Source organism: Apis mellifera, linkage group LG14 (assembly GCF_003254395.2).
Source record: "Apis mellifera strain DH4 linkage group LG14, Amel_HAv3.1, whole genome shotgun sequence".
Taxonomy (NCBI): Eukaryota; Metazoa; Arthropoda; class Insecta; order Hymenoptera; family Apidae; genus Apis; species Apis mellifera.
In genome coordinates, this window is record NC_037651.1 from 1,040,644 (window position 1) to 1,068,053 (window position 27,410).

General features: G+C 22.3%; 1 protein-coding gene across 1 annotated transcript in view; it reads right to left on the reverse strand.

Moving 5' to 3' along the window:
* Positions 1-10,487: 10,487 nt before the first annotated feature.
* LOC411617 (inactive rhomboid protein 1) overlaps positions 10,488-27,410 on the reverse strand; it is a 377,697-nt gene continuing 360,774 nt past the window's right edge. The window contains exons 8-16 of the mRNA XM_016916296.2: positions 27,141-27,227; positions 26,265-26,438; positions 21,331-21,514; positions 20,338-20,574; positions 20,183-20,209; positions 19,333-19,523; positions 18,350-18,646; positions 17,674-17,827; positions 10,488-12,442 (exon numbers count right to left, since the gene is read on the reverse strand). Of these exons, the coding sequence (XP_016771785.2) occupies positions 12,011-12,442; positions 17,674-17,827; positions 18,350-18,646; positions 19,333-19,523; positions 20,183-20,209; positions 20,338-20,574; positions 21,331-21,514; positions 26,265-26,438; positions 27,141-27,227 (1,783 nt within the window). The 3' untranslated portion in view covers positions 10,488-12,010. The remainder of the gene's footprint in view (positions 12,443-17,673; positions 17,828-18,349; positions 18,647-19,332; positions 19,524-20,182; positions 20,210-20,337; positions 20,575-21,330; positions 21,515-26,264; positions 26,439-27,140; positions 27,228-27,410) is intronic.

Sequence of the window (27,410 nt, forward strand, 5' to 3'; positions counted from 1 at the left end):
TCTATTTCAGTCTCATTTCATTTAACGTATTTAATTACTTATAATTTAATAAATAATTGTCATTTTTATATACTTGTTGTTTTCCAAAATATCTTGCAAAAATCATGAATATTTATAATATTAACTTGCATATGTGAATATATTATAACTATGTATTTTTAATATCACCGAATGTAGAATAACTAGAAACAATTAGTCCGCTCTTATTTTGCTATTGAACGAAAAAAATTTCTTCAATCTAATAATGTAATTGCATATAGAAAAAATTATCGGTGATTAATAATTATTTCTTTATAATTGATTGTCGCAAGGATTTCTAATGAGAAATAAATGAAGAAAGTTAAAACAAATAGTTAACAAAAGTTAAAAAAAAAGTTAACAAATAGTTTGACAAATAATTTCGTCAATAATATATTTAGATTTTAAAGAATCTAATTACCGAGTGGGCAAAGATAAAAAGGCAAAAATAAGAAAATTATAATTGACCATTTAATACTTAACCTAAAATTATTGTACAATTGTACAATTTGTACATTTGTACAATTTTATGAAAAAAATTTATGAATTCTAATATATATAATGAGTATTATTAATTATTCGAAATTTCGATTAATCCAGATTTTGATTATTAAAGATTTCGATTTTATTCGTCATTTTTTATTTAACATTTTATATTGTTCTTTTGAACTTTTTTTTTTAATTAAAAATTTTATATTATAATATATCTAATTTCATATTTATTAGATTTTTCTTTCTTTTTTTTAAATAGTTAGACAATTATTAGATATTCATAACTACAATTAAGTAGATTAATGAAAAAAAAATTAAAATTGAAATTAATGAAACTGAATTAGCTAGCCTTCATTAATTTGAAATTCAATCAAAATATATTGAAAAGTATTATTACAACTTATAATCATGATGATTAATATTTTCTGACATTTTATATTTGATTTTTTAATTTAAATTTAATTAAATTAATGATCTATGGAGTGAATTAACAATTGAAAGTGTTAATGAAGAGAAAATTTTGCGATTTATAAGCGGTAAATATATAATTTCTGTATTCTATATCTATTCAGATCAACATGCAATAAGTTAGTAAGTTAAAATAATTATCAAGAAAAATAATTATAAAAAAATTTATCAATGAATATTTACTAATACTATATAATATACTATATAAATCATCTACATAATATAAATGCATGTGATAAGTTTTTTATTTAGAATCCAACAAATAGTATCAATAATCACAATATTTCTAGTTAGATATTTTTATCTATATTCATATTTTGTGTATTTTTCAATTTATGTAAGAAACATAGGCATTTTCTTTTTTACTTCATAAAAATATCTTTGAATATTTTATAAGTTTTGGTTTATTAAAAAAAAAAAGAAAATTTATATGAATATTAAATTTATATAATATAATAATTATAATAAAAATATGAATAATAAATAACGAATAGAAGAATTTTCACGAAAAATGAAAAATATGATACTGCGTTTCAAGTCATCAATGATCCAATATAAAAAATATTGAACGCATTGATATTTGATACTTGATATGTTAATGTATTTAAGATATTTCTTATATATATCTGTCATTTCATAAGATCGATAATATACAAATCTTAATTTAATAATCGGTCGATTTCTCAAGCTCTATTAGATGTAAGAATAATAATTGAATTAAAAGAATTAAAAGAATAATTGGTATAGATAATTCAGATAAACGAGAAAAATAATTATTAGACATCATGGACACATAGATACTGTAAGAAGATGTAAAAATTAAATATTTGTTACTCGATATTTCACATCGACAATTATTATAATAAAAATTGTTATATTAGTATTTGGATAAATATTCGATGTATTAACAATATTTGTATAAACAGCTTTCGAAATATAATATTGAAAGATTTTATTAATATCCCAAAAACTAAGAAATACTTGAAGCTAAAATTTTATAATTTTTTTCTCCTTCCCTATAATTCTTTTAAATTTGATTAGACAGCAGATTTTTTAAATAATACAAAATTCAAGCGATTATTAAAATTAAAAGAAATCGTGAAGTTATGTCACTATGTGAATGATATTTATGAATTACTATAATTTAATCTCATAACTAACTAAAATTAAACTTAATCTAATTTAATTTATTTTACATATTTTATATACTTTATAAAAAATTATAATTATTTTATATTTTTTAAATAATATATTAAAAAATTATAAAATTATTATACAGAATTATTATTAATTATTATTATAATAATTATTATAAAATAATTAAAAAAGATTTATAAACGAAGATTTATGAATGAAGAAAAAAAATAATAAATATTAATAAAAATAAAATATTTTGATAATATTCAGATAAAAAACGACAAGAGGCAAATATAAAACACATCTATCAGATGAGTTTCACGTTTTTCTTTATTGTTATTAAATTAATATGTTGTTCAAGGATTTATACACATATACATATGTGCACAGGCGTTTAAATGACGCGCGCACGTGCGCACGTGTGCACATATCGTATACGTCTATATTACGCATGTATGTATGTATTGTATATAACAGCGACAATTACAATGCATCGTTTATGATCAGTAATAATAATCGTAATCGAAAACCTTACCGATTACTAGATGAAACCGAAAAAATACCTGGCGAAGTAATCATAATTAATTAACCGTTTAATTAGTACAGTCGTTATTACTCGTAACCCTTAGTCCATCGTTAATTCATAATTTTTTTTTTGTTATTTTTGTCTTTAACGCTTATATCACTCGTTATAGATACAGGGATACAGAAAAATAATACCGCGCGGCTGTGGTGGAATCTCTTAAATTATATATTATGTATATATAAATATATATATATTTATATTTATATATATATGTATATATATATATATAAAAGGGGATCGAGGACTGTCATTAAAATAAATTTTCTCTCGCACGGATTCGCTCTGTCTCCGGTATCGAATTTTTAATCACGATCCAGGATCTAACGTGCAAAGATCCAATCGCGAACGAATGATCTTCCTCTCGAAGAATATCAAATTTTTATAACGAGAAAAATTTTTCTTTTTAATTAATAAATTATCTTTTATTTATTTCAAGATTTTTGTAAAATTTCATCATTGTAAATTTTCTACTTCGTAATATTGCAATTATCAAAAATTTTATATTGTAAATGTTTGAATATTTAAAAAATTGATCTTCTGTTCGAGGGAAGATTATGCAATTTTTATAGTCATAAAAATTTCTTTTTTATTGTAAAATTTTTTGTAAGTTTTTTTGATTTCATTTCAAGATATATATCATGTGATATTTTGTAATGAGTTTTGTGAATAGAATTTTAATTTATTAAATGTCACTGATTCTTTGATTTATAATTACACACAAAATAGTGGAAGTAAAATTATTGTTCGCTAAATTAGACGGAATATTAATCATTATGATGCATTTCTCTATTCTTGGTAAGAAACATTTGAATATCAAACTTTCAAACTTTTATAATCGAACGATATCGTTAATTATTATGAAAGTTTTGTCTAAATATTTTAAAAAATGTAGATAATTTTTTAATAAATTCTTATTTTCACCTATTTCTCTCATATTTCTAACAATATACGTTTTACCTCAAGAATAAGAAAGTTCAAGCTGAAAATTCTCCGGAAGCAATGCGTATTGCCAATTAACAAATTCAGAGAATTATGATTTTCTAATGATATCTAATTTAATATAACTCTGAATGAACTTCAAACTACGAAAATCGATAATATATCATATATAATATACAATGTATAAAAATTCTAAACTAAGACTTCTAATGAAATTTACAATGTATCAAAACTTAAATCTACAATTTTCTCAAGAACAAAGATTAAGATTTATTCAAATAATCTCTAACCTTTGTCCATCGATCTTCTATCTCGAATAAGAAATATTTGATATGATCAATGCACAGAAAATTCCAGATCGCGAATATTCGACACCGCTTTTAAACAATATTAGGATAAATTGTAGCTTTACTTAACGATTCTACCAGCCGAACTCGTCTACGTTTAGCGAGATCGGGATATCAATTTTACACGAGCTGCACTATTTAGGTCCTTGGTCCATTTTCGACGCATACATTTTATTTACAAGACATTATTACTCTTTTTTTTTTTTTTCATTTATTTCTTCTTGGTACGTGCATTATCATATTACTCTCTCTCTCTCTTTCTCACTCTCTCTCTCACCTTTTTTTTTTATTTATTTTACTTTACTTGGTTTGTATGCATAATATCATCCTCTTCAAGACAGATCGAGAGCGAATCGTCGAGAGGATCTTTGTATGTATCGTTAATAAGTAAATCGAGAAACTCGCGTATTTCATTTTGTTTATATTTTTTAATAATATTATTACTTTTGTTTTTTTATTGTGGAACTTAATCAAAGTAGATCAAACGAATACAATCTTTATATCGGATGGTTCTTGTTGGATTAAACATTGTCAAGCACTTTTTTAAATTGCCTGATCTGCGGAGAGAATGACAAAAAAATTGTAAATTATGAGAGCTTTAGTTTGATCAGTTTTTTGGCTTATTTTTTATGAACTCATTAAATATTCAATCAATTTATTAAATAAATATATAATTTGATAAGAAATTTTTCAATGTAAAGATTAAAGAGATAATTGTGTATAATAGACTTAAAATTATTAAAATATCAAGATTTCAATAAAATGTATGTATTATATTCTATCATATACTTTATACTTTTTAAATGCAAAACATTGAATAAATATTAATATTTTTAAAAATGATTCAAGTTTTTCATATTGTTCCATACATTACTATATTTTTTATCGATAGGAGATTCATTAATATTCATAAATATTTCATATAAAATAATGAAATATTTATTCTTATTTCAAAACTATCTTTCAAAAAATAATAATAAAAAAATAATTTAAATCTTTCAGAATAACCAATTTACATCAAAATTTATTTTAGGAAAAAAAAAAATTCAAAATATATTTCATAATGAAATATCTTAAATCTTATTTTAGAATAATAAATTATAATATTAAAATTTAAAATAAAGACATTTTTTATTTTACAATAAAAGATATCTAAATAGATATTTTTTATCATAATATAATACTTTATAAAATTTAAAAAAAGAAAATTTTTAATAAAAAAATATTCTATATTTTGATAATAATAATAAATTTTAATATTTTTAATAATATATTTTAACATATTTAATATAATCATAATCAATAAAATAATGAAATTATATTAGAATTTTAGCTTTAATATAATCATAATCACTAATAAATAAAATAATGAAATTATATTAGAATTTTAGCTTTCTCTCTGAAGATTAGGCAAATATAACGCAGTCAACTCCGATCGTCCCCGCAGGCGAAAGACGATATTCCACCTCGCCGTGATCGGTATGGAAATATCGAAGGTATTTCTCAGATTTCTTTCATTCAAATTTTTCTTTTTTTCCTTCTTATTTTCAGTTTTTTCATCCATCTCTCATTTTCTCTTTTTTCTCATATACACACACACTTTCTCTCTCTCTCTCTCTCTCTTTCTCACTTGTATGACATGCTATTACCTGTATATGACACATTTACAATAATAACAATATGTTGCTCGTCGACAATCGTCACCTCGGTCCACCTCGGTCCTTAATTCGTACTTATTTTTTTTCTTCTTTATGTATACGTGTTATATTTATATATACTCATATTTATATATTTATATATTTATATAATCCGAAAATTTCAGTGTGTGTTGATGGTAAGTACGTGTTTTACGTGTCTCCTGTATGTGTATTTCTGAGTGTTCAAAGGTTCTGGACCCCCTTCCTATCTTTCCATTTCTCACAATCTATCCTTATCTTCATTTTCGTTTTCTATTAACCCTTTTCGCTTTTTCTCGCCTTTTGCTCGATCATTTATCACAAAGTTTCTCAAATTTTTCAAACGAATGATTCTTACGCTTGCCGTTCATTATTTTATCGTGAAATCGTGATACAAATTCTTGATTAAACTATATTCTCTTGTCGATCGACAATCATGATTTTTTATTGCAATAAAATTAATCTTGTCTATCTGATTTTGTTAACAATGGATGGATTTGTACTATATTCATTCGACTATTTAACACTTTTGTTGCTATTAATATTTTATGTTTCATATATAAAATTTTTCTTTAGATTTGTTTGTAGTTTTGTTATAAATTTAAAATAATTATCGGTACCTCTTGGACAGAAATTTATTAAGCAATGATATTAATAAGCTATAAATTATAGATTTTGTGATAAATAGAATAAATTAAAATTTATTATTTCAATAATTTCATTTATTATTAAATTTATTGATATTAACTTTTAATTTAATTATGCAAAAGGAATCCATAAAAAAATATTAATTAAATCTATAAAAATATAATATTTTCTTTTTAAATGTAAGGATATAACTACAATGAATTTAATGAAAAAAAATTTAATAATAAAATTAATACTATTATTAAAATAATTAAAATAATATAATGTATGTTTGTAGTAACGAAAGTGTTAATTTTTGTCGAGATTGGATATGGAAAAAGTAAAATGATACAATGTTTTCTTAATAGAAAATGCAATATTCCAATGAAATTTTAATTATCATTAAATCAATTATATATAAAAATGTATTAATTAGAAATGAAAAAAGAGGAATTAATATTAAAATTATATTACTATTTTAATGTTATAACATGTTAAACATTTAACATATTAATTATAACACATTAGATATTTTATATCTGGATAAAAAAATTAATTTTTCAACTTTCTTTTGATTTTAACAATTTAATATTTTTTTTTAAAACAATAAGATAACATTAATTTAGATTTTATTTCACAAATTATTTAAAAGATATTAAATTTTAAGATATATTATATTTAAAATTTTAAGATTATATTATAGTATTATTTTTAATTAATTCAAATTTTTATTATAAAACTGAATCACATTATATTATACATAAAAATATTATATTATATAAAAAAATTTATACAACAAAAAATAAAATATTATTGTCTTCATCATTAGACTAATTTAAATCTTTTTCAGTTGTTCATTTTTAACAAAATATTATTTAAAAAAATTCATATTATACTAAAATTCAAGAAATATTATTTATATTTTTTTCTATAAAATAACATGTATCATTTCACTTTTATTTAAGAAATGCAATAAATAAAACATAAAAATATTAAAAATTTGATCAAAAACTTAATTCAAATAATATTCTTAATTTTGAAAATTATTATATATAATTTATTAACTTAGTTTATATTCTACTGTTCTATCAAATATTGTATTCATTGAATAATTAAAAAACACAAATAAATGTTTTCATATATATAATAATTTTAACCAATCTTTTTCAACGCAAATATTTTTCTAATATCAAAATATCGTTTCAATTCGAGTGTAATTTGTTAATGCGTGTACCATCATGAGAAGTTCAAATTCCGCTAAAATTCGTTATTGTATAATTCAAATCCTTTAATGATCTTTTAAAATGAAATATATTTAGTGATTCGTTTAAATCATTATATTTAGTTTTATGATTTTATTTATTGATAAATTTATTTCACAATAAAATGAATTTAGCTATGATTCTCAAAGTTCATCATTTACAATAAAAAAATCATTGAAGACAGATTTTGATTAATGTTCATTCTCTTTCATTCTATGAGAAATTAATGGTAGAATAGAAAATGATAGAAAGTATAGATAAATAGTTTTACATATGATATCATGTGATGTATACTTGTGAGTAATGTGTTTACAGAAAATTGTTTACTTTTGCAATTTACACGAAATCGATACAAGTTATAAATATTGTGTGCGTGGTCAGATATAATCTTATTCTATCGTGCTATTCTTTCTTGCTTTAATTATAGAAATTTGTAATTTTTTTCATAATCAATTAAAATTTCTTTTGCAAAATTTTATATAATATAAGAAAGTATTACGGATTTTTATACATTATACTTTTCATAAAGTTTAAAATAACTAAAAATTTTAATAAAATTAAATTTAATAAATTTATCAATGTTTATAATATATTTTACATATTTTTCCTTGTAAAAATATATTAAAAAATATTCCTTTAAAAAGAAATTTATTTAAAAATAAATTTAACTGAAAATTTTTTTAAAATTTTTCTTGAAAAAATAACGTTTCTCAAAAAAATCAGACTTTCATTTCTTTTAAAAGAAGATTAGAAAAAGATTTGTCTAGAAAACTAGAAAAATTCGCGCGATATTTAATCAAGTTCTTCTAATTAATTGTATCATATTCACAGCCACTTAATCTTATTTTGGAAAAAATTAAAAAAAATGTTTATTGGAAAGAAATATTCGTTAAAATTTTACACATTGAATATTCATTTAATCAAGGAACATTATTCGTTTGCATTATTAGACCTGATTTTATCCAAGATAAGAATAATTTTTATGAAAGAGAAAAAACTAGTTTTAAACCACGCCTTAAACAACTTTTTGAGCTAACTTTCATTAATTCTTGTTTAATTGTTTTATAATATTGATTTGTTCGCATAGAGAAACACGAGTAAATTCGTGTTAATCGGTCATTAAGGAGGTTACGTAGAAACTTGTGCGTAGCCTGGTCGGGCAAATGGTAAAAAATAGTCGATAAGGAAGCATGAAGGGGTTATATACGATTCTAAATTGAAAAATATGAGATTTGGTCGAGAGATACAATGAATTAATTATTTTTTCCTTCATCGAGCATGGTTTTCGATTATCGTAATTGTCGCATTTGCCATTAATTTACAGAGGGTGTTAACTCTCTGATTTTATTATATTGATCAAGTATAAAAAAAAAAAAAAAAAGAAAAAAAGGGGGAATATACATACGAATCGAAGTAAAATATACTTAATCATGGCTTTCATTGTACTTTCAAGAATTTTTTTTTCGTTTACAAGTTTGTTTACGATTATATATATTATGTATACTCAAGCCAGAAAATATTTTAATTTAAATACTTTAAATTAATATTCCTTTATCTCTTCTTAATCATCACCGATGAAAAATAAAAGAGAATCATTTCGCCATAAATTTTGAAACTTTTTCTTCTTTTTCTTTTTTTTCGTTCAAGCGCTAGCGATATATTATACGCAGAGAAATGTATAAAAATCGTTTATCGGTTATATGAAGAATAATCAAATCGTTATATGCGTTTAATATATCATTATAAGAGACGCGTCCTTTTCTTTTCTCTCTTCTTTTTTTTTTTTTTTTTTTTACCAATAAGTTTTTTTTCTTTTGAAAAAGTAGGTTTATACCTCGATATAATTGTCACGTTATTCCGATTAATATTACACTTATGAATATTTTCGAGTGATTATGAATATTATCGATTTATTACATTATCGTGTACGAATCACTGTTTTCTCGTGGCATGCTCAACACATACGAGGATAGAAAACCATGCCTTCGAATTTATGAAATTCGAAAAGAAATCGCTAAGAATCGATAAGCATGATACTATTCTTGTTACGTTTTTAAAAATTGTACGAAGAAATTATTGAGAGAAGGAAATGATGCTTTTGCTTGCATATATTCAATTCGATTTAATACTGCATACATCAAAATAATACTTATTTATTCTTATAATAAATAATAAATAAATATTTCAAGATCTAAGAATTAAATATGAAATAATCAATTTTTTCAGGTAAAATTTTAAAAATTAAAAACTTTTTTATTCAAACAAAGATACTTATATATAATGATAATGATATGCAATTTGTAAAAAATTAAAAAATTTTTGATATGTATTATTAAAGAAATAATATAATTCATATAATATAATATAAAATAATTTTATATTTTGTAATAATATATATTTAAAGAGAAAGATATATATTTATATAATTCACTTTGCATTTATAATTTTTAATAATACCACTTAATGAATTAATGCTAATTCTAATTAATTAAACTTTCAAAATGATAAAATAATAAAAAATAATCTTTATATTCCTAAATCATTTCAATGCTTCATAAAATAATATTTATTTCTCTCCAATAATAATAAATAAAATATTTTTTAAAATAATAGTACAAAAATAAATATTCCAAAATATAATAAAAATTTTTATATTAATAAAATAATTTAAATATTTTATCAAACAATCAATTCATTTAAGATTAAAAAAATTGAAATTTTTTTCAAATTTTCATTTATCACCAATATTTAAAAAAATCACAAAGATACGAAAGCAGAAAGCACATTTTCCTTCCACTGGCATGTTTCTATGATTCCCGTGAACCGATCGACGTAGCTGCGTCGACGAAACCTTAATCGACTTCCTTGTCGAGCATGCTACGTTAGAATGAATGAGAGATCACGAACGTGCGATACAATATTTAGAAGAAATGCGTTTCTTTTCTTTTTTTCTTTTTCTCTCTTTTTTTTTTTCTTTATCTCGAATCACTTTCACATTTATTTTTTTGCGACGATCTCCACATTGTGGCACATCACGTTCGCTATTGCTATTTTTATTTCTCGTGTGTACATACTCAATTATCATCGATTACACGCGATTAAGACGCAGACGAATAGATTCATTCTCTCTCTCTCTTTTATTCTTCGTTCTCTCTCTCTCATTCCTTTTCACAGACAATTTTTCTTCGTTTCTTACATTTACATACCCGTTATAATAAAATACACATTCACGAATGTCACAGTGTTGCTTTGTTTCTTTTTCTTTTGTTTTTTGCCTCCTCTCTTTTTTCTTTTATCCTATCTGAACGCAATTAATCGCCCCTCCTGCATATTTCCTCGTCCATTATTTTTTCTCTTTCATTTCCAACTCCTTGTTTCTCTCCATCCGATCGCATCTATAATTATGTACAAGGTGAAAATTGATTAAGTGTTCTCTGATAATCGCTTCTTTCATCAGTTTCTCCCGCTCTCGCACACCATTATAAAAAATTGATTCGTTTTTATTTTCCTCTTCATCACGGGATTTACTTTATCGTTACAACACTTTCTTCTCGATGTCGTCTTCTTCTTGATTCTTTTTTTCTTTCGATCGTTTATCTTCATCATTCAAATCTTGCGGAAAGTTAAGTTTATCCGATTCATCAGCAATAAGATCCTTTCTCTCTGAATGATTTTTCTCTCGCTCTCTCTCTCTCTCTCTCTCTCTCTCTCTCTCTCTCTCTCTCTCTCTCTCTCTCTTTCTGTCTCTCTCTTATGAAAAATATTCTCGAAGACAATCGTGTGTTCACCCATCACAGATAGTTCCAGCTTGGGAGGTACGCTTTAAACACTTTCAACGTTCCTCTCTACCCCCTTTCTCTTCTTTTTAAAATTAAACTTACTAAAGTCGTCCTTACGCTTGTATATGTATATGTATAAGTAACAAGAGTCTTCGTTTTATATATATATACACGTGTATTCATTTTCTCGTTTCTAAACGTTCGAAGAGGGTCAGAAGCCTTCTCTAAATATTTGACGATTCTTCTTTCGTTTCGTATGCATCACTCTTCCATTTCGATCCATCACGTTTTATCACGATCTTTCACTGTTCAATAGACATCCACCCTCGTACCACGATCTTTGGTAACGATAGTCGTGTTACATTAAAGGCGCGTTTTATTTTTTTTTTTTCTTCTCTAATATTTACATCCCACCGCGGAACACACGGTTAAAGAGACTACCGAGGATCCCGGTGGAGTTTATTTTATTTTAAGGCAGTGTCGTTCGTCGTGGACGAGTTATCTCCGGATTCCTTGGCGTCAGGTTCTTCACAACATTATTTTCAATCCTTCAATCGTGATTTCCGCATCGATTTGAAAATAGCAGAGCCAGCACGATCAAGCTTGTATAGGGCCTTGTTTGACCCTCGATCACGTGTAACGATGGTTCGAACTCGACTTCGAAACACGGCCCCGTGTGTCATACGGGCTCTTCCCGCTTAAAGTTGATGTTCTGCGAAGCGCAAAAGTCACGTGTGAACGGGATGCAGTTGAACAGTTTACACACCTCGCACTCATACACCGGCACGTTGTAGAAGAGAGCTAGAAGAAGTGTGAACAGAACGACGATGAGGATCATGCAGATCCATATCAACCAGATCTTGCGACGACGATCATATTGGCCAAACGAGATGAATGGTAACAAGGCGTAAGCGGCGAGGAAACCGAAGATGAAACCGAATAGGTGAGCGTAGTTATCCACCCATGGAAGAATGCCAAGGATTAGTAAGCCTATGAGGACGAAAATCAGCTTGGATAAGGCTCGTCGTGGATGCTTCAACATCGGCCAACAGTGCAATACCTCGACGATCAACGTTGCGAGGAGGGCAAAATGTGCTCCTGCTGGCCCGACCTGAAATTGTATAAATTATTTCATTTTAGAAATGATATTCAAGTATTATAAATTAATTAAGAATATTTGTGTAAAAAGTATTTTTATAAACAGAAATAAAGAAATAAGAGCCAAGAGGAGGAATATAATCAATAAATATTAATAATTAATAATAATTATAGTTTGAGTTTCATATAAATTTTTTATACGTTGTATTTTCTGTATTTTTATACTTATATTCTGAATTTTTCATATAATTTCATAAATTTTTTTTTTTTATATAAAACAAGACCATTTTTATATATATAAAACATCCATAGTCTAGTTATAAAATTTTGAATAAAGTAGCCTTTATACTGTAATATTTGAATACTACATTTGAATACATTTATTCATTGCGGATTTCGATTTTAATCCAACTATTAAAATATTCTCTTATACTATGAAGTTCAGTAATGTTTCCTGACGTATTTGGTTGAATGTCTTGAATCTGTTTTAGATAATTATATTTAAATTACGAAATGAACTTTATGATATATAAAAGTATAGTTTTAATCATAATTAATAAAGAACAGATAATAGACAAATATAATATTGGTAAAATAATTACAAATATTAATATTAATGTAATATAATAATTACAAATATTAACAAATAATTATATTAAATACAACAGTAATAATTACAAATATTAATATTAACAATATAATAATATATTAATAAAATTATTATAAATAATGATAATGATGTTTGAAATGATGTATGTCATGAAATATCAAAAATAATAAAATTATTAGATAATATTTTGATTATTTTTCCCTTTTTATAATATTAATAATGATATAAATACTAATATATAAAATATAAAAAAGTTGAAAATTAAGAATTTTTTTATGTTAATTTAAAATTGTTAATTATCAAAAGGAATGTTTGATGGTTATTTAATATCCTTGCTAAATCTTTCTTATTCTATAATAAATCTTATACATATCTAAATAACTTTAATATTTAAATAAATTAACAGAGAAATTAATTGACAACAGATATTTTGTTAATTTTTTCATTTTTACAAGTACTTCAATTTATTTTAATTTTAATAATGCTAATAAAAATAAAAATAAAAATAATGCTAATAAAATAAAAATATGAGATCAAGTTGTGGTTTATATACAATATATAATCTAATGTATGTATAATGAGATTATTAACAATTGAAATTTAAATAAATTGGAGATTATAATGACTTTTTAATAATAACTAATAATTATTCTTATTATGTTTTTTATTATGAATGTTTCCATAGTTATTATATAATAATTCAAAATAATAAATGAATTTTTGATTATTTTTTTATTTTTATTTAATGTCTTTTATTTAATAGATGTTTTATTTCCGTAGTTATTATATAATAATCTTATAATTATATAATAATTCATTGAAAATAAATATAATAAGTATATTGAATTTTTGGAAAAGAAAAAAAAATAAATATATATGAGTAATAAAAAAAAAAACAAAAATTTAAAAAAATTAGAATTTGATTCTAATTTGATTCAATGCTTATAATATTTATTTATTATAGTATTCTATTATGATTATGCAGAATGAAATTTATATTATATATATTAAATTGTATTATTATATTGTTATGTTATATATATTATATTATATCTATTCAAATTTATTAAAATTTATTCAAATTTATTAAAATTTTAATATAATTTTATGATTTTCTCAAAAATTAATTCTTTCTTACATTTACTTTAATTTGTCTGATAATATATTAATTTTAAAAAAATATTACTGGCAAAAATTTACAAATTTTTTAAAGTTTACAATATTTATGCTTATGCAGTTCTTTTCATATAAAATTTGATAAAATTATTTATATAATACTTTTATTTTTTATTTTATATTATATATAAATTTTAAATGTATCAAAATATTTGGGGCAGAAAATATAGAATGATTGAATTCTTTGAGAGGTATTTTGAGAGATATTCATTGATAGAATCCAATATCTCTAGAAAAATTCAATTAAACGCAAAATGAAATTTATTAAAAATATTATTATTTTTGTAATACTTTTGTAAAATACTATGTTCTTAATTTACAATCTAAGCAATTTAAATCTATATTGAAAGAGGCAAAAATAGAATAAATTCATTTTTATTTCATCTAACTTATTAATTGTCTGTAATTTATTTCATTTAATGAAATAAATATTATTTTATTTATATTAAATTTATTTATATATTTTATTCATATTATATTATAATATTTATATCTATTTATTTATATTTTTATATTATTATTTATATTAAAATATGTTAATATATGTTTTATATTTTATACTTTTTATAAAAATATATTGTAATTATATATGAAATGAAATGTGTATTTTAAATTATACGTATAATACTTAAATATTATTATAAGTACGATTAGACATTCTCACATTTCAAAAGTTTTTTGCTAAATATAATTCATTGCTATTTTTATGAATTCTTTTTAATATTTATTTTATTTTTAAAATTTATATCTAATAAAGAGTTGAGATTTTCTAACATTTCTCAATAGCAATAGACGATTATAATTTTATTTTTTAGTATTAAAGATATAATTAAAATTAGTTTCTTCGATATTATTACTAACTTTAGATATTTACCAAATATGCACAAACAATTGTCAATTGTCAATTTTACAATATAGAGCACTATATCTGGATGATTAAAGACTGGATGATACATGTTTACGATAAACGTAAAATAATAATTTAAATTAATTAATACTAATTAATTAATACTAATTCATTTATTTTCATTTACTTTATATATATATCTTTTAATTGGAATATTCTTATTTGGATTTAATATCAAAAAGATTTATGAAAGAATGGATAAGATGATGCATTAAATAAAATATAAATTAAGAATAAAAATATGAAAAACATAAAATAAGTTAAAATTTTGAAATCTGAACTTTATAAAATTTCAAATTTTTAATTGAATATCGGATTTTTGTACAAATCTTGAATTTCATTATTATTATTCTCATATTATTATTTATAATAATATTATTTATAATAATTATACTTTTATAACAAATAAAATTTTGTCATTTATATTTATAATTGAATCTAAAAACTTTTAAAAATATTATTATTGAAATTTTTGATTCCAAAAATAATCTTGGAATTTTTGAAAAATATAAATTTTTATAAAGATCTTGTTTAAATAGTTGTTTAAATAGTTGTTTAAATGGAGAGAAAATACATTTATAATATTGTTAATATTACTATCTTCAATCAAATTTTACATCATTAATTGGCGAATAATAGTCATCTCTAAATTAAACTTAAAATTAAGAATTATATAATAAATTAAGAATTAAATAAGTTTCAATCAACACTTTTATATACCAATTTTTATATTTATTTTATCCTTTAAAATCGATTCTTCAAAAATGCTTTATATATTTATTTCTTACATATAAGTTTCATAATTTTCAAATAACTTCCTTTAAGATTTAAAGGATTAATATAAACCTCGGCAATAAACACAGTTGTTGAATGATATGAGTTATCGATAATCCACGCAACGGGAATGACGTTAATGCCTGCGACCATGTTTCCTCAAATAGTCTAGGTGAAACAATAATTAACACTATACCTTGTAAAGGGTGAAGGAGGCGGAGCTCCCTCGAGCGGAAGGTACGTTTAACCAAACTAATTAGAACAAATTGGACGGTATTAGTTCTCGAGGAACGATGCTTTCTGTCCGCCCCTCCTTTATTCCACCTACCACGACACCTTAATTCACGAGTGTACGTTCCTGATAGAGGAGAAACATTCGGAATAGAGAAAGACTAGAGGGAATAGAATTGATGTATAACTTAGAGTTTACTGAAGTGTTAAGAGGGTAAACTGTCGGGCAATAAGATCAAGGAGGAATGACGTAAAGAAAATACTCATGATCGTGTTACCTTTTCATAGGTATGAGTTACGCTACAACGATGATCTCTGATCAATTATTTCATTTGATTAGGATCAAAGATCCGATTAAATCGGTGATATACAATGAAATGCGTGCATTAAATGCTTTATGAAAAATTCATTAAAACTTCTGTGTGATACGGTCTAATATATAGTGTACAAGACTTTTTGTTTTTATGATGTATATGTCATGGAATGTAATTTAATCGCATTTTTTTATCATGTATGTATAATATTTTGATGACTTTATTCGATGGCTATTAATTTTAAATTTTTCTTCCGCATAATTTTCTTCCTCTTTTTGTATTAATATTTTAATTTTTATTTCAGATAGATATGAAAATTCTGAATATGAATATGAATGTATAAGATTGTCTAGATAGAAAGTTATTATCTTTGGAATTTATTAATTATCACGGGTTTGCGATATGAATATTTAATTTTTAACTTTTAATATGAATGAAATTTTAAATAGTATCTCTATTTTTTAAATTCTAATCGATCTTTTTATAATTTGAATTATATTTTTATAATTTGAATAGTATTTACAATTTTTATAAAATTCTTACTAAATTTAAAACATTTGATATATTACATATTTTGGAAAATATATTTTGTAAAATTCCATATGAACTTTTATAAATTAAACAAAAAATCGTTGTAGAAGGAAATTAATTAAGTGAATTTTTATTATACGAATAATTTGATTATATTATAAATTTTTTGTTTCTTAACAAATTAATAAATAAATTATAACATGTTATATATTGTTTAATAATAATTTATAAGTTATTTAATTAATTTGATATTTGATTTGATAAATCATTACAAATTATAGAATTTGCTGTATGAAACCGAAATGAAATAAATTTTGAAGTTAATATTAAAAGCATGATATTTAATTTATATTCAAAAATTTATATATATATATATATATATATATATATATATATATATATATATATATATAAATTATTAAAATAATATATATAATGATTTTATATTTAAAAAATGTTGTTTTAGATAGTAACACGTAAATTATATAATTTATTTAAGTTTATTTAAGATCAAATTGAATTGCATATGAAACATAAACGATTTTTTCCTAGAATTTTTCAAATCAATATAACAATTTAATTTTGATTGAAAATGATTTGAATTTTATATAATTTATTCTATATGAAAAAATGATTAAATTGAAAATAAATCTTATATTCATGTATTTCAAAATTTTCTTATAAATTAAAATGTATCTTACCTCTGCCCTGTAAGGAACGAATATCGCACTGGCCAGGTTTCCAGCAAGTGCTCCGATGAAATAAATTAAAGCAATACGCAACGAGCCAGTTAACTTCTCCAAGTCCCGCATTAAGAAATACTGAACCAATAACGTGATTGATAGATGAAGAATTCTGCAAATAAAATATACAAAAGCAATAATTTAGTAAAATTATCTTTTAATAAAATATTCTCTAACCATTTTTAAATTTGTACTGATTGACATATTATATTTGATTTAAATTTTGATTGATTAAATTATAATACCCTCAAATTGAAGATAATCAATTTTTTAAATAAATTATATTATTAATTATTAATTTATTTATTTTTATTAAAAGTCTAAAATATTTATTTTTTCACATTCTGAAGATAATATTTCAAATTTATGATGCTCAATTAGATGATTAGATTAATATAAGATAAGAAAACATTTAGAAATTAAATAATTTTCAAATATAAATGTATACATTTATATAAATATATTACATAAAAAAAAAAACATATTTCATAAAGAAATATATGATAAGATATATAATCATTTTTAAATACCATCCAAGGATATATTTTTAAGAATTAAGTAAATATTTTCAAATGTACTAATTTAAATACATATTTTATTTGATATAAATAATTTTAAATAATATTCCACATACCCAGCATGAAGAAACATGGTGGTGAAGAGCCTATAGAATTGATCAGGCCACTCGGGATGAAGAAAGGGTATCATACCGCAGACATCGTGCAAACACTCGACCTGAGAACAGAGGGATGCTTCTTCGTGGAAGTATCCGTGTACAAAATCACAGTATTCTTTCGTGGTGATGCGACACATCCCGTGGATCCCGATGCAACATGGATGCCCGATCACCTCGCAGACCATGTGCTCTGCCATCTTATCCTTGTATCGACCCACTGGGAAATTTCCATTGCCCCGTTGACTTCCGTTTCTACTGTTGAGTAATCCAAAACGTTTTCCTCGATATTATTCATGAAAAAAGTTAGTGAAAGAATCTTTTCAGTAAAAAGAGTTTTAAAAAATGTAAATGCGTGAATCTATTTGGAAATAAAACTGTTCAATTTTCACTCTCACAAGTGTTTATTAACGAAACAACTTTCGAGTTTTTTGATAGATTTTTTTTAATGAATTCATGTTATTTTAAATTAAGATTCTGAAGTTATGTAAAAATAAGAAATTATATAAATATGAAAATATCTCTTAATATTTGATGAAATATTTACACAATTAATAAAAATTCTTAGTTTTTAATGTTCTGGAAATTATTTTATATTAAAATCATTTATAAAAAAATAACTTTCGTATGTGAATAATGAATCATATCAATTTATTTATTTATTTTTATATAAGATATAAAGAAAAAAAATTTTTTTTTATAAATGATTTTAATATAAAAATATAAAAATAGATATAGGTTTATATATGTTATTCAAAAAGTTTTTAAATATACAAAAATTATTATAAATAAATAAAATTCAACAAATGAAAAGATTTAACTTATATTTAAAGATTTAAAACAACTTCTCTTTAAAATTAACAAAATTAAATTTTTTTTTGAAAAATTGAATATATTAAGATGAAGTAAATGATGTAAGTTGGATCTTTGGATAACGAATTTACCTAAATCGTTGATTGAATGGATTAGTTTTTCGACAAATGGGCCACTTGGTGATATCATCTGGCCATTCGTAAGGTGCTATGCTTGCTGGAGCATCACAGAATTTTGGATCCAACCCGCAAACTGATCCACTTATGCGTCCTCCCGGTCCACTGTCCCCAGGTCCCCATTTTTTCCACGTAGATATCGTATTCTAATTTTATAATCATAATATATTCATAAAATACAATAAATAGAAAATTTTAAATTAAAAATTTATGATACATGCAAACTTATTATCATTTCAATATTAATTCTTAATTTTAGTAATTTTTTAAATCAACGATGATGCCTTTGAAATGGATGTTCATCCATAAATCATCGGTCACTTATATATTTTGAACAAAAAATTTATTATATAATTTATTATATATTACTAATATCATTATATATGTATATTATATATTAATAGAATTTTAAAATTTAGAATTTCGAATTTTATTTTTACAATATTATAAGAAATTCATATATAATTTATTAATAAATTATGATTAAATTATCATTAATAATTAATAATAATTATCATGAATCATTAATAATCATTACAATTCATAATTTATTAAAATGATTTATAATTTTCTTCATCAATGAATATCAATTTTCTAAATAATAATAATAAAATTCATTTATTCATATTCAAAATCGTATTAATATTTAACAATTTATGATCGACGATGATATGCAAAAATAAACCTATTTATCTATATCTGCAAATACGATACGATATTTATTTGTAATATAGTATAAATAAATATATATCAATATCAAACTTGAATATCTACACAGCTGAAAACAAAAAAGAAATAAATTTACCGTGGCAGTCGATCTCAATCCCCGGACCAGTTGGTTCGCAAAAGAGAGAAGATTATATTATAAACACAAACGGAGGAAGGATGAAATATATATATATATGTATTTGATTCGAGTTATATTTAATTTTCGAAATCGGAAACGAAATAACAACTCACAGAGCAATCCGCTTTGCTGGATTGCACGCAGCCAGAATCATCGTTCCTTATACAACACGCAGTGTCCCGCTCCCTTTCCCGCCAGACATCGATTTCCTTCAGGATTTTAATATCGCGGCGCATACACGGTGCAAACTTCGCCCCCAGATGAATCAAGTCAGCGGCCCTCGGACCAAACCAGAAATTCGCTGGTTCCTGGTAGTCCACTTGTTGCAACGATAGACTGGTAACGAGAACCTGTTGTGTATTGAAAATTATCATAAAATTTTAATCTTCTGACAAATTAATATTCCTGATATTTTTTGATACGTTGCATTTTTGATAATAATGATACAAAAAATGGAGAAATTTTTATATTTATCAAAATGTACCGTGTTATTTTTATCTATTTCGTATTCTATTCTATTTTAATTATATGATTTAATTATGTATATTTATTTTAGATACTTTTTAATTATTTTCACATTTCTTATGAAGTTATAAATAAATTATTATCTATTAGAATTAGAATATTTTAAAGATTTGATTTTATATCATATCATTTCTAAAAATTATATTTTTAAAATAATTTTTTTAATAAGATTAAATTATATATTATAACTTTTGATAAAAATGCTGAAGAAAATGGAAAATTATAAAGAAATTTTTATACTAAGCAAGAAGTTAAAAATTTTATATTTTCTAAAAATTACATAATTTATTATATAATTCATAATTATATAATAAATAAATAACTTTTTTAAGAAAATTAAATTTATGTATTTTTTAATACGAATATTTTATCAAATACCGAATATTATAATTAAAAAAAAATGTAAAAAAAATTTTATAATATGTATTCTGAATCTTATTTATTTCTATTATTCTTTTAAAAATTTTAGAATTTATTATATTATATAATTTATAATTTTATATTTTAGTATATGATTATATTATTTTTCGAATTTTTTTTTAAATTTAAGAAAAATGAAAATTAAAAATTCAGATACTTACCAAGCCTGATCTATGACTGAGATCCATACCCACAGGCCCGAAACCGTAACATGCTAACGATATTATCAAAATAAGAATTTGAACTGTGGTGATCCAATATGTAAAATAAGGACGATGATCTTCGAAATCGTCCAGCTGTTTTCTGACGTCTGGTTTTTGGGACACGCTCTTTCGAAATGACCTTCTGCAATCACAGAATAATTTTGATATCTTATAAGATATTATTTCGAAATATTAAATATTTGTTAATATAAATCTTTATTTAAATTATTATTTTTTTAATTGAAATTTTCAATTTTATTTTTTGAAATTTTCAATTCAATTCATTTTTCAATTTAAATAAAAATTATTTTAAAATATAATATTGAGTTCGCTATATATACATCTATTATAATACAAATAAATACAAATTTTGTATATTTATAAATTTTTGATATTTAAATTATTATTCTTTAATTTTCAGAATTTTGAATAATTTATTTTAAATAATTTCTTTTTAAGCCTTTATCAAATTTCTTATATTTTATTTCTTCTTCTTACAATTTTATTTCTATTTTTTTATACAATATATATATAATAATTCTATATATATATATATATATATATATATATATATATAGAATTTTATATAATAAATATAGAATTAATATATTATTAAGATATAGAATTAAGATATACAAGATATATTATTTAGATTATACATAAATTAAAATAAATATTTTATAAAATAAATTAGGAATTTATTAATATAAAATTTTTCTTTATATTTTTATCATTAAAAGATAATCTTTATATAAAAGATATAGTTAAACATATTTATGATATAATAAAACTTTCATTAAATTTATATTATTTTATGTTTATTACGTTATATTCTATATTATATATTGTTTTATTTTATTTAAAAATTATTATAAAAAATTTTATGATATTTAAAAATTTTTTAATTTACGATTCATATTTTAATTATAAAACAAATGAATAATAACTGTATTAAAAAGTATTCGTATTAGTTCCTTCTCATTAAAATCTTTTTATATTTTACTCTTTCAAAATTTATCATTTACATATAAAATTTAACATATATAATAAATAAATATGTTACAATTAATTTAAATTCATTCTAATGGATTAATTTGCGTAATAATCTATATTTTTTTTATTTTTTTTTTATTTTTTTTGTATACATATATACAAATAGTAGTACATATATATACAAATAGTATATACAAACAGTGTATTAAACAAATTCGATTATTATTTCTAAATCGATCCTTATAATCTCCGATAAAATATCAGTAAAATAAATTATTATAAAAATTAATTTATTTTTTGATCTTCTTTAACTTATATAAGATAAAAATGTTTAAAAAGTAACATGAATGATCTCAATTTTCAAGATCTGGCAATATTATATAAACATCATTTTGCTATTTCAAATATATAACTATATTTTATCTCCAGTATCAATTTTAATTCAATTGCAATAACAAACGATTTGGCAATGAGATTTATGAATATGTATTACTGATTATATATGATACTATTATGGAAATGAAATATAACGTCGTTATATGAATTTCAACATCATTTAAATTTGGTCAAATATATTCTTGCGATATCTTCTATCTTCTATTTTAAATCCATTAATTTTTATCTCTTCTCAAAAACTAGCTTAAGAATGGTTACTTTGAAACAATAGGCAACATTTAGAAGATTGTAACTAAATAACTGAAGATAATTTCAGTAAAATGTTATAGCATTATCATATCTGGATCTGAGAATAATATCTTCTCTTTAAGAAGACATTTCAAAAAAGATAACACGTATTTTTTATAAAGAGGAAAATTTTTATAACATCAATCTTAATAATCTTTTTAAATATCCTTTTTCTTTGTTTTGCAAAATTAATAATTATATTTATAATCAATACAAATGAATCCACGAATATTATCTGTTACTATGTTACTATCTATTTTTATGGAGTTGTTGTCAATAAATAATAACTTTTCATGACAAGCGAACAGAAATCTGACAGCTATGAAAGCTATACCGCATGATGGATAACTATATCCCTCTTGGCATTTTTTTAAAATATCACGCCACCCTAGCAAGACGCTTTGCTGTCACGGGATTTTTTTTTCTCCTTCCTCTCACTTCTGACATTTGCCGTTTATCCACGTTTGTTATTTGTGTTCTGCGTGTATCTCAAACTGGGTCGTACCTACATGACAAAACCTTCGTGCGATCGTTAAAACAAAATGAAGGAGAGCGAGAAAGTTGTTTCAATAAAACCGCGTTATCATCTTATCCGCGGGGCAATGGTATAAAATAAACGTAGAAAAGACAAATTTCCATCCTCTAGTTCCATTTTGTCCTCTCTTTCGTTTTTTTCTTTCCTCTTTTCTTTTTTTCCTATTTTTCTTCTTTTTTCTTCTATCTTTAAACTTTAAAACTTTAAAAATAAAGATTTTACAATAAATAATAAATTTAATTGAAGAATTCAAGAGTTGGCCTTGCGATCGGTCTATTTGTTGAAATTCGAAATTATAGAATAAAATATAGAAAATTTTAGAATAGAAAATGATAGAAATTAATTATAAATCTTAAAATGTTATTTTAGAAATTTAAATCGTTTTGATCGACGCATTTTTCAAGAATTCGAGTCTCGTAAGATTTCTAAATTTTTAATCAGAAAATATTAGAAATTAATTACAAATCTGAAATTAAAATATATTATATATTAGTATGAAAAGTAAGAGGAGAAAAATATCAGTCGATAAAATTAACCTATAATAAAATTATTATATTATTATGTTATTATTATCTATAATAAAATTATAGAAATTCATTTATTTCAATCATTTCAAAATCAATTTTTTCATCAACGTGGAACAACAATCGTATTAATATACAATGACTAACCGATATCTGATTAAACGCACATCTATACGAGAAAATTCTAAATTAATAATAATAACGCTTGATTTATTCTTAATTTTTTTTTATTTTTTGACGACTTTATTTTTTAATCGCATTGTGTTAACATATTTTTCATGTTGCGAATAAATTCAAAGATAAAATATTACAAGATAATAAATTATTAAAAATTATTGAATATCATAACGCAATTTATATTATAAAATATTTATAGATATTTAGAACATAAATTTATAGATTCCATGTTCAATAAAATATTTATGATATAATTATTTGACACAATATTCATAATGATAATAAATAAATATAAAATATTTCCACTATTCAATTTTCTCTTATGTAAATTTTGATCAAAACTTTATAAAGCTTCGATACAAGTGACGAATATTATTATGAAGTATTATAATAAGATTATTTATTAATCACGAATTCAATCGAATATTATAACTCGAATATTCTTGTTTTAATCCAATTTTCTCATCTCAACATGATAATTATTAAAATTTTATTCAATTATTAATCAAAAACAAGTGACAATTTTTAAATAAATTTATAATTAAAAGAAAAAGGAAATCTTCGTTTTTAAAATCTTTTTTGTTTCATATCGATCCGACTTCTCGTTCTTGAGATATCATTGTAAAAAAAGAATCGTAATTTTTTGCTATTTTCAGACCTTTTCCTCACACGCATTCACTGACCTATCGCAAGTTTCATAAGCACGCAGTGGTCAGTGACAGGCGATGACTCAACGTCTTCTCCATATTATTGCGTGTTTTCAGGAAAGAATATAGGTCACACGAATTCGATCCCATTTATCTTTTCGTGTCTATATTTATGTGTATGGATATACTTTAAACTTTCACATTTCAGAAACGATATGAGATATCGATTTCGAACAAAGTTATCAATTGTATCTTTTACTCTATATAAAAGTTCTATTTTGTTTAAATTTATATTGTTGATTATTTATATTTTTTACTGCTATTGTGTTAATAGCGATGTTATTAATTAGAAGAATTATACTTTAATTATTTGAATTTTTTTTTTATTAAAACATTAAAATAAGAATGATTGAAGGAAATTAATTATATAAATTTTATAATAAATAATTTTTTATATTTAATTTAGTTTATAGATATTATTTTAATTTGTTAAAATAATATTTTTTTTATAGTATAAAAATATACAATTTAGAAATCTATTAAAACGTGTTATTCATAGATAAAATAAATATTTTCATAAAAGATATGGATAAAAGATAAAAAATAGATTAATCATGTTAAATGAAATAATAATTTAATATATTAATAAAGAACAGTTTTGCAATATTTTTTCATCAAATAACAATGTATTGTAATAAAATATTTTCATATAAACAAAATAATTGTTCAATAAAAAGAATGTTTATAAATTTATGTTAATTTATATATGTAAATATAAAGAACAGTTTCATTATATTTAATTAATTTCATGTTATCACATGCATTTTTATATATTTAAGCAATATTTTTTAATTTTTTTTGATTTGTATTTTTTTTTATAATAATCTTATATAATTTATATGTAATAAGTTAAATTTAATAATGTATAAGAAAATATTTTAAAAATAAGTATTTCAAAATATAATTTTAACTTAACATTTAATTATTATCCCTAACTAATGTATAATATTTAATATTTTCTATATTGTGTTGATGTTACTCTAATATTATATATATTAATGTTTTCGATATTTCTAATGAAAGAATTATTGTATATTTCATTTTTCTCTTCTCTCTCTCTCTCTCTCTCTCTGTCATTTATAAAGACGTATTAATAAAATAATAAAATTTAACTATATTAAATAATATATAAATAAATATAAAAAATTAAATTAAAAATTCATTAGCTTCTTATGAGTATTAAAATAAATATTTATTTGATAAACAAACCGCAAATTGATGTTTACTATTAGCCGCATTAAGTATCCTCGAAGGATATATTTGGAAACTCACCCCAAGTATCTTCCAACGATACCCATGCCATATTGCCTCCTGTTGCTGTTGTCGAATATTCGGTCAATGGTACTTGGAGAAATTCTCGTAGGACCGGTAAAATCCTTCCTAAGAGTCACCCCCTCATCCTGCCGCACCCTCGTACTTTCGGCCAACGGGCTATGATACCTCAACCTGCCTCAACTCGTTTTTCTGTAATCTCCTTCTTGTTGTAGATTATAATACGTTAAACTCGATGTTGGATACTTTTATGTTTTCTTATCCAAAATCGAGGATCAACGTACAACTTTCGCGATTGATTTTTTTTTTTTTTTTATAAATTTAATCATATTATAGTACAGTAAAAATATATTGAATCTACTTTAATATATTGTATCAAAGAATTGAATTCGAATTGAAATTGAATTTCTTAATATTACATTAATTTTTACAATCGATTAAATTTATTAAAAATTTTTATATTTAAATTATAAATTTATTTATATATTAGACACAGATGTTTTAATTTTTTTAATATCTCATACGAAATTTTTTCGCGTGAATCGTTTAACATATCGATTATCAAAAGAATTCATCTACATGAAAAATAATGTATGATACATGAAGAATTAATTAATTTGTAAATATATAAATATAAAGAAAGAAAAAAATTATTATTTTATTATTTTATATTTTATATTATATTATCCTAATTGTAATAATATTAAATATATCAATATTTTACAAAAATATTTGTTTATTTAATTTAAATAGAATCAATTTTGTCGATCTTTATTGATTTTTGTAATAGTTAATATATTAATGATATCTAACTGATGAATATGAATGGTTCAAAAATGTATTCGTTTCAAGGATAAAAAGAATAAAAGTTTTTACCTTGAAATGTAATGGTCCCTCGAGATGTGACGAGATCTTCTGACCTGTCCATCAATTGCCGTCCTCTCATCTTTTTGTGGAGCAAACCTGCGAAATAATTATTCCATTTATTTTACCAATCTTCTTCTTTTAAATCACATTCATTTAAAATAAAAAAAGTAAAATTTAATTTCTTATAAATTTCTATAATTATATTATAAGTAACCCATTTTTGTATTGAAGAATTCAGAATTATTATAATTAAAATTTATGATTAAAAATAAGAAAATT